The sequence below is a fragment of the Sciurus carolinensis genome, chromosome 2, assembly GCF_902686445.1.
Source record: "Sciurus carolinensis chromosome 2, mSciCar1.2, whole genome shotgun sequence".
Taxonomy (NCBI): domain Eukaryota; kingdom Metazoa; phylum Chordata; class Mammalia; order Rodentia; family Sciuridae; genus Sciurus; species Sciurus carolinensis.
Genome location: NC_062214.1, coordinates 139530072 through 139540491, shown reverse-complemented (window position 1 = coordinate 139540491; position 10420 = coordinate 139530072). Strand labels below are relative to the sequence as shown.

Below are 10420 nucleotides of genomic sequence, written 5' to 3'. Positions count from 1 at the left end.
ATGACCACTATTGAATGAAGTGTCTGTCTTCTCTTATGCTGAAATCTGATTTTTATTTCTTTTACACATTACTCTCTGCAACAATTTTAAGAGCTATCCCCCTCCCACTGTATCTTTTCTTGGGATGTAAATAAATAATTACTCAGGTCCCACAATAAAAGTTAAGGTCATAAGTGAGGGCAGACAGTAATTTAATCTATGGGAGATTGAGGTATTGCCTATTTTGTTGACAACAGAGTGCAAACCAGGGCAGCTTACCTTACTGCTTCCTCTTTTCCTTCCTTCTCTGCCCCCCACCCGCCTTTCTGAACTAACAGAATTTTCTTTATAGGAAAATAATTGAAAGCATAATTATGATCTTGGTAAAATTTTCAAAGATGATTTGAAAATCTAAGTGAAGCATAAGGTAATTAAGACTGTGCATATGTAAAAAAAAACCCATTGAAACAGTAAAATTCAAAGGGCAGCCAGACAATTTGCAACAGCATAATACATTTGTTTATTTAGTTAATATTACAACAGTAACAGGTTAAGAGCACTAGACTTGTATCCTGTTAAGAAGATTATGATCAAGAGTTTGATTTATAAATTTAATTCTTCTTAACTGTTAAAAATCCATTTTCCAAAAGAGTAATGATACATATTATTATTAAGGGACAAATTTAAACTGATTTAAGATCAAAAGCATATTTGTTCATTAGTTTAAACAAAACAGAGACATTTTAACTCTTGGTTACTGCTTTTGTAAAAGCACAATGTTCTTGAAGCAAATATACATGGAATATCTTTTTCGGTAGTGAGTTCGACCATTGTGTATTATGTCAATGAGAGAACCTGAGAACCCCAGATTTATTATCTCCGGATCATTGCATTACACTCTGGTTTACTTAAACAATCAAAAAACAAGCACATATTTAGTGCCTACTATATACAAGCCCATTTAATAAAGCAATACAGGAAATACAAAGAAGTAAAATTATTGGTCCTTGCCCTGCTCAGATTTCCAACGCAGTTGGTAAGACTAAACATAGACACAAATTATTCCACTTCCAATGTCCTCAAAGTAATGATTATGTTAACTGAACTGTATATAAGAATCACCTCTGAGGGAACCTAGAAGAAGCAGGGACATTCCTAGCAGTGACAAAAGTCTCTGAATTAGATTTCTCAGTTCCAACTTTGAGGGTTTCTTGAACCCCTGAAACTGAAAGTGTTCCAGTCGGATTCACACCTATCAGTTTGTGACTATACTGGAAATTGTTTCTAGAATTCTGACAGTGGAGCAATATAAACAAGTATAAGCATATAGTATGTGCATACACATACCTAAATACACACATACATACACTGGATTCACATACAGGATGATGTTTCCGTTATCTATATATATGTATTTTCCGGAAAGCCAGGAGTTCCGGACATTTTACTGTGAATGGAGAAGAGGTTAATTCACGCTGTCATTTAAAAAAAATTATTATAATAAAACAAGATAATACAATAAGAAAAATATGAAAAGATCTCCAAACTTCACTGGACACAGGCGAAAATAGAAAGGCTAGAAGAAAGGATAAGCAGAGGGCCAAGCAAAGAGAAGACCTTGAGGGGGTGGGCCATGGAGAAGGGAGGGAGCTTTCCTCCACTCCCACTCCACTTTAAATCTTAGAGTCCCCAATAAAAGCCTCCGGATAGGGAAGAAAAGGAAAGCAGAAACACTTTTCCAACACCGCGAATAAATAAATAAATAAATAAATAAGTCGGTTGAACAAGACAATAACTTATTAGGCACCGCTTGAAAGGCAGCAACCCTGAGGGGCCAGGCGGCCTCACTCTGGAGCCTGCACGCGGGGGCAGCATGTCCACCTGTGGGAACAAGGCTCTTAAGTTGCCACCCTAGGTCTTGGCCCCAGTGCCGGATCTTCTACAAAAACTGGAGCAGGGAGAGGAATCTGAAGTTATTTTAGGTAGGGTACTCCAGAAACTTGAGCAAGGGAGAAAGACAAGCGGAGTCGCAGCTGCGCTTCCAAGCAGTCCCTTGGGAAAGTGCGTCCGCTCTGCACCGCGTAACACAGACGCGTGCCCCAGGGGCGCCCAGAGATTACTCTTTGAAACCCGTTCTCAGTCCGGGGTGAGGGTGGTTTCTATGACACCCTCCCCCTACCCTTAGGTGAGGAATCTTCTACAAATTCCTCCTTCCGCTATTCCCCAGCTCTGTTTTGCTCCAAAGAGGGGTTTTGATGGGAACTGCGAGGAGGCTGGGGTTTCAAGCACAGGATCTATTTTACTAAGCACCGGGCTCTGCTCTGGGTGAAGTGGGAGCGGTGGAGGGGTCAAAGCAAGTTTGAGCCTTCACCCGAGAGTAGGAGGAAAGATTATCAATCGTATTCATTCCCAAGTTCTACTTCCCTTAAAGTAAGGTTGCGCACAGGGAGAGCGGTACTTTCGGACGTTTCTCTAACTGCACCAGGCAGAGTCTGCCTAGCTGACCAGCGCAGCAGGGAGGAGCTGAGAGCGAACTGGTAACTCACCCCTAGGGAAACCCGTGGTAGTAACCGTGGCTCCTAAAACAAATAATGGCAAGAGAGGCTGAGTATCAGACTGAATTGGCGACGTTAATGAGTTCGTGATCTGCAAAAGCCAGACGGAGAGGAAGGAAGGATTTAAGTTATAGGATGTGGAGAACAGAAGGGTGCGGAGCAGCAAGCCTAGTGGAGCAAAGGGCCAAAAGTGGGAGACGGAGAAGAGGATCTGAAAGCTTTCCCAGTTTATAAGCCAAACTCTCAATGCAGCCTTGTTCGCACAGCTTTCCTGGTTCCTTCCACCCGAGCGACGCGGGATCTTAGCCCCAAGTTACTCCCACCGCACCCTGGCGCCCGGGATGACATCCCCTCATACCCAGTCTCCCCTAATCGTTCTTCTCTCTCTCCTTTGACTCAGGGCCCCTGCGCGGCCCCGGCTCAAAGTGTCGTGATCCGGGAAGTACAGGTGCCATTACGAAAGACGCCGCCCGACTCCAGGTTCTCAGGCTGAAAGTCCTCGACGCTGTAGGCTCTGCTCTTGAGGGCAGTGGCGTAGTAATCGACCGGCTCCTCCGCAGCGTTGTCCATCCAGCTGAGGCACAGGATGCGCTGGAAAGAGCGCTTGAAGTTGTCCGAGAGGAAACCATAAAGAATGGGGTTGGCGCAGCTGTTGGCGTAGCCAAGGATCACTGACAACTGGCTCACGGTGGCGTCGTCCTGCTCAGCAAACACGTTGACCAGCTGCACCACGTAAAAAGGCATCCAGCAGATGACAAACACCATCACGACCATCATCACCATTAAAGTGATCTTGCGCTCAGAGCGTTTGCGCTGTTGCCAGCCGGCCTTGAGGGCCACCATGCGCATCTTGGCAATGATGAGCACATAGCACAGGCAGATGGCCCCGACGGGCAGCAGGAAGCCCATGAGAAATGTGTACAACACGAAGCCCACCAACCAGCGCTGGGCAGGCTCAGGCATGAGCATGTTGCAGGCCACCGTGCCATCGCTGTTGGCCGCGGTGCGTGAGAAGACCACAATGGGCAAGATGACAAGCAGAGATAGCACCCACACTCCCAGGTTCACCACTTTGGCCACTGTGGGGCGGCGATAGCGGGCTGCTTTGATAGGGTGCACCACGGCCACATAACGGTCCACACTGAGCACTGTCAGACAGTAGATGCTGGTGAACATGTTGACCGCATCCACACTGAGCACGAGGCGGCAGAGCAGCGCACCGAAAGGCCAGTGGCGCAACAACGTGGAGGTGACCAAAAAGGGCACGCTGAGCATGAGCAGCTCATCAGCAATGGCCAGGTTTAGGATGTAGATGTTGGTGGCCGTCTTCATTTTGGCGTAGCGCAGGATCACGTAGATGACCATGGAGTTCCCACACAGCCCCACCAGACACACCACGGAGTAGATGAAAGAGATGAGGATTGCGCTCCCCTGGCCCTCGCTTAAGGTCCCGTTCTGGGATGCGTTTCGCCCCGGCTCCTCCATGCCGTCCGCAGAGCCAGCCCCGGGGCCCCTGCCGCAGCCGCCTGCGCCGCAGCTGCCCGGGCTGGGGCTAGGAGAGGAGGAAGAGGAGGCGGTGCCATTGGGGAACATGCCAGCTGAGGGGGGCCGATGGGGCTGCTGGCGCTGGGGCGCTCTCCTGGAGTCCCAACCGCCTGCGCCCTCCCTCGGTACCCGGTCGCTCTCCAGCAGCCTACAATCACCGGGAGCCTCAGGGTAGAGCGCAGCAGCTGTGGGGAGCGCGGCTTCTACCAGTGACTGCCGGGCGCATCGCCTAGCGGTTGCCTGAGCGCTGTCTCTTGCCGCTCCGGGGCGCCTGGGCACACTAGAGCGTGGAGAGCGGAGGCCAAAAGGCTAGAGCCCAGAGCGGCACAGCCATTAACTGGCGCGGCTCTGGGCTGGTGAATGATTAATAGGCACCACCAGCGCGTCAGCAGCTACGAAAAAGGAGGGGGGAGGGAGGAGGGCACTTAGATGGTTTGTCCCCCCTCCCCCAATTTTCCCTTCCCAATGCTTCTCAGGCTCAACTCCAGTGGTTGCTTCAGGGTTTCCTCCCAATACCTTTATCCATCCCTCAGAGCGACCTGGGAAGTGTCTCAACCTTCCTAGAGGCCAAGTGGGAGCTAAAGGTATAGATTTTTGTCCCATCCCACTCTACTCCTACCTAAAGCAAAGACTGAAGCGAACCCCAAACATGGATGTCTGGATTTCAGTCCAGTTTCCTTCAGTTGCTGCCCCCTCCTGGGGAACTCGAACTCCTTTCATGTCGCGCTGCCCGGGACCCTAAGCCCTCACCTCCCGCCACCGCTTGCCCTGCCCTTCAGACCTGCAGCTTAAGCTTCCGGACCCCGTCCCAAAGCGCTCTACCTCCAGACCGAAGCGTAGATGGCGGGTGCAAAGTGCACGTGTGGTCTGCTAGCGCGCAGACGTTCTTTGCGCAGTCCAACTCCCTTTGGGCCCAGCCCTAGCACAAGAACCCACGCAAATACTCTTAGAGTGGTAGAAACTGACTCTGAACCGCGAGTATTAAGAGCAGGAAGGATCACAACTGGTGTGTTAGGAGATTCTGATTTATGACACGGCAGGCAACTCCTCTCGGGCAGGAGTGTAGAGGGGTCCGGCGGCGAAAGACTGCAAATCGCTTGGAAAGGTTATAAGTGCTCAGAGCTCCCCGCGTCTCCCATAGGAATATCGACTGCAGAAACTGGGACGCGCGGGTAGGAGCTCAGGAGGAGCCTGAGGCTCCCTCCGGAACGTGCCAGGCACGGTATTGGAAATCCATCTAGGTGTTCACTCCGGAAAGATAAGGCTGTGTGGCTCGGAGCCGCTCCGCCCGCGTCCCTACTGTACTTTGTACCCTGGAGAGTTGGCGGGCGGGGCTGGGAGAAAGAGAGCTTAAAGGCCTGGGTCTGAGGGAACTCAGCTCCATTAAATCTATGAGGGGCCGGCTGTGTAACTGACCAGACAGACGTGTCATCGTCCCAAGATCAGCAGGACGACAACTGGGGTTTTCCAGGAAGTATTAGGAAATACTAGTGCCTTTGAGGAATGACTGGGATTTAGTTCACCTTGCTAAACCATTAAGACACAGACATTGATATAGACAAGCCTGAAGCTCACTGATTTCATTTAGCAATTGAAAGGTTTCTCTGTAAGAAAGAATGGATGTTCAATTACCATGATTTTTAAATAACCTCTGGGACTTCCCACCATTCTAAGACTAGGCTCTCTTTTGCCTTTCATCAGAAGAATCACATCCATTCAATTTCCCCATACCTTTCCATAAATCCTGCCCTGCAAGATCCCTGCAAGCCTCTGAAAGTTGCCTGTTCTCAGGAAGAGGGACCTGTCGCTGTCTAGTGCTCAGTTTCCTTGAAGCTTTGCAGTCTCCAGTTTCTCCTTATGCTCAACTAGAAGCACACTAGTGTAGTGAATCTCAGTGATTCCTCACCTCAGTACATTTACCCCAAGGTGAGGCAAACTTGAATTTGGGTAATCATTCACATATATATGTTTTAGTTCTCAAAACTCAGTGCTCTTGGAAGGGAAAGAATAGTTTGTTATGTGTTGATGATAGCAATCAGAGATTAAAATAAATGACGACCAACTGGGTGTGCAATGGACACTGCATTATTAATGAGAGAAGTGCTACAGAATTTGAAATTTCATAGGGCATATGCTGTTTAGTCCATTGCTTTATCTAAACAAATTGATCTCAAGTGGAATGGGAAACTGGGGTTCAGTTGTGTTTCTTTTTCTTTTAAAAATATGGCAGTTGGAAGAGAGAAAAAAAAATGAGTATTTATCTTTTTTTTAAAAAAGGAATAGGTTTTGTCCCAGAAGAGCAGTTTTCTAGCTAGTCTTCATGGTGGTTTAGATGGCTCTGCCCATCAGTGACTAAAGGCATTTAGCTCTATTTCTGGGAACTGGCATTTCAACAGATATCATTTAGACGCATTGACTTTGATCTTGGTGGCTTCAGGGGGAGTGGGTGATGGGAGTTGGTCAAAGACTGCTTTATTGTTAGAATTTCATTAAGTTCACTTTGCAACTCATCTTAGAAAAAATATCTCTTAATTAAGTTGTGGCCTCACATAAAAAGAAGAAAACTTGAGACCTGATATGAGCATGCGTTCTTCACTTGTGAAATGATTTCTGTGATGGACTATTTATTCAAAAAAAAAGATTGACAATGAGATACCACTTTACACCCACTAGATGACTATAATAATTTTTAAAAATATTGCCAAGAATGTAGAGAAATTGGAACACTCATATGTTGCTGGTGGGAATTTAAAAAAGGATATTGCAACTTTAGAAAATTTATCTTGGTGATTCCTCAAAAAGTCTGAAATAGAATTACCATATGAGTCAGCAATTCTACCTCTGTTTTTTACCCCTGAAAATTTGAATACTGAAAACAGGTTTTGGAATAAAAACTTGTACATACACGGGTGTTCTAATGGCAAAAACAAAAACAAACAAACAAACAACAGGGAAACAACTCAAATATCCATCAATCAATCAATGAATAAACAAAATATGGTATATCCATAGAATGGAATATTAGTCATCCTTAAAAAGGAATAAAATACGTACACATGTTACATATAGATGAATCTTGAAAACATTATGCAAAGTGAAAGAAGTTAAACACAATAGTTCACATATTGCATGATTCCATTTATATGACATGACAAGAAAGGCAAACACATAGAGACAGAAAACAGACTGATGGTTGTCAGGGGTTGGGGGAAGAAGGAAATGGAGAAAGAACAATTGATGGGTAAGAGGTTTCCTTTTTTGGATGAGGAAAATATTCTGGAATTAGACAGTGGTGATGGTTGCAGGATTTGTGAACCATACTATGAACCACCAAACTGTACACTTCAAAGTAACTAAAATTATGAAATTATGTGAATTTTATTTCAATAATAAAGAAAGAAACTGAGATTGATGTAAGTAAAGCAATGTTACCAAATATCTTCAGTTATGTGTTTCTTATTATTGTATCTGAGAATCAACCTATGAACAAACAAAAACAAATTTTTAAAAGTTGTATTGGGGTTATGGTTGTTTTTAAATTAGACCAAGAGCAGGTATCTATCTTTCACTCATATCTCAATATAAAGTAAATATTTCCTACAGAAATAGAAAATTGTTATAGGTATGGCATTGCTATGATATTCAAAGATCACAGCATATGAAAAGTCAGGACTCAACAACCTTCTTGTCTTGTTAAAAAAGTTTTTTTTTTTTTTTTAACTTGTAAGTCTAAATCTTTGAATAGTCTAGAAAGAGCTTGTGTTCTCAACACACATTGCCTGTCTTCCAGCTCTCCCTTCTTTGGTGACCATTTATCCTGTGCATCCATCCTATGAATATTTCTAGACAGGAAAAGAGAAAGGAATATTTTCAGGGAAGGGAAGAATGAAAAGCACTGATCTAAGAGACTGCAGATTCTTAAACAGACTGATCTTCTTCCCTCACTGTGAATTTCTCCTATAAGCTGCACTCCCCTGAACCACCCTGCACCAGGGGCACACTTTTTATTGTATTCATCACATCATACTGTATGTTTGTGTGTGTATGTCTGTGTGTGTGCACATACACTCATTTGTTTGTCCTCTCTTGGAAATCTATACGTTTGTTTGGAATAGCAGTTATATTTTATTTATCTTTCTATCTCCAGAACCCAGCACAAGAGCTAGAAATCACCGAAAATCTCCTTGCTTTTTTTTTCAAGGTTACTTTTCTCTTTTCTAGCCCATAAATTGTAGCTGCAAAGATGTAAACTGCAGGCCTCCTACAAGAACTTTAGTATGTGGGTAACATCATCATCTGTAATAATTCCTCATACATTTATATTATTCTGAATAATTTCAATTTGCACATCCTATATCAACAATTATTATGCTGATGATTCACTCGTTGATCATTCTTGGTCTTAAATTTCTTGGCAGAGAAAAGGCCCTAGAAAATGGGTAGTACATGCTTTAGTAGCTAATGATGGTTATTTAATAGTATCATGCAGTGTGAAAGCCATTATACATGGAAGATCGTTTCTTTTTAATTGCAGTCCTGAGTCTCAGTTGGTTTGGTGAAACAGTAATTATCAGGAGCTCTAACTCTGCTTTTGTCAAAATCATTACTAATGTGGTGTTTCCAGTTGGAACCTATGGCAATCCTTGAATGAGCTCTTATAATTCATGCATATGGTAAAGTGTTGGCTGGGACCAGGGATTAAAGGAGAAACTTCCTGGAACATACTCTCCACTGGCATTGTCAGAGTTGCATTTACAAACACCTGTCCAGGCAGATGGGACCAAGCTGACAATAAGGGGCAAGCACCACTCAGCAATATGGCCCAAAGCAAAGGATGCGTCATTTAAGAGCCATCTGCCACTAAGCAGCTAACATGATGGCAGTCTAATAAGAAGGTTACTAGGATACACAGTGGCCATAGGACTTAGGAACAATCCTGAACTTCATTTCCCAGGGATGCCTAATCACTTCACAGCAGCTTTGGTAGCCTGTGGTTCTTCAGTCCATCACCAATCTCAGCAAACTCGCCCTGGCCTGCTGATTTCCCTCTAACCTCTTCTGTGAAACAGCATAATAGTCTTTTTGTGCTTTCAGAAAAGACACACATGGTGTAACAACTAACTTTATTCCCTATAGATTCTCTATTACTAAATAATATTTCTTAGAAAAAGAATTGGGCACATGCAGGAAAGTATTCATTATTACTAATGAATAAATGAAAACAGAACAAAAGTGACCACATGTTACCTATATTGCGTTTGAATGGTCCTTACCAGCAATGCATATTTTTTCTGTATTAAAATCTTACGTAAGGTTTTTATGATGGATTGTATACGTTTCAAATAACTCTGTCCAAATCTTTTTTTTAAATTTTGACATTTTTAACAAAAGTTTCTAAAAATGCTTTGAAAGTCATGAAATCATATTTATTTTGATGCCTCAATTGATGATTGCTTTTCAGCAGAACTATTAAACACAGCAAATCACCTATTCCTTAAGAAACAGCTGTTCTTTTTGGACAGGCCAGGTCCATCAGCAGCTTCTCCAAGTAAGGAGCCTTCATGAAGCCTAGCAAAGGGCAGGGTGGTAGGGAGACAGGAGAAAGGAAACCCTGTGTTGTAGATGAAAGCTTTGTAGGCATCTTAACACTCACCATTAAGTTGCTGTAGCTTTGTTCTCATTTTAAATATGCAGAGGCAGGTGTCTAGACACATGTTCCATCAGCCAAATCATGGTTTTATTTTGATGGCATGAAGCAATTTCAATACTGATCTTTTCTTCTTTTACAAGGTAAATTGCAGCTGGTCTGGTGGGGGTTCTATACTGAAAATATCTCCATGTTTTCTTCTCCAGCTCAGTGTTTAGGAAGGATGGGGCAGTGTCTGAGCAGTCAGAAGGTAGTCTCAGAACCACTCAGGAGGTTTTGGAAGGGAAGGCCTGGGTCAGTGGCTTACTCCCTCATCCTGACTCTGGCATGACTCAGGCTGACCAGGGCCAGGTCCTGCTCTATTTTCTTCACAAAGCATGGAATGACACTAGTACTTGGCCTTAAGGAAGCAACCTGTGTGATAGCTTGTCTTGTCTGTCAGAAGAGAGAGGTCAGAAGGCAGCACACTCTAGGTAGGGATACTTGGCTTAGATTAGAAAGTCACTAAATTTCTTTGGCTCCCTGGGTCAGCCAAGATTTCGCTGCTTATGCAATTGGCCAATGCCCTGATTCCTGATATTATTTTATTTTATTAATATTTACAGAAAAATTCAGACTATATTAGAACAGATTAACTCCTTATATTGTATTGTATATTGTCACCCTTTTGCCTCTGCTTCTTTGTTGGAAGGAA

The 10420-nt window shown here is 44.0% G+C and overlaps 1 protein-coding gene across 1 annotated transcript; it reads right to left on the bottom strand.

Moving 5' to 3' along the window:
- Positions 1–505: 505 nt before the first annotated feature.
- Sstr1 (somatostatin receptor 1) lies at positions 506–4614 on the bottom strand. The gene has a single exon (XM_047536481.1). The coding sequence runs from the start codon at positions 4125–4127 to the stop codon at positions 2955–2957; it is 1173 nt and encodes a 390-aa protein (XP_047392437.1). The 5' UTR covers positions 4128–4614; the 3' UTR covers positions 506–2954.
- Between the last annotated feature and the right edge of the window lie 5806 nt (positions 4615–10420).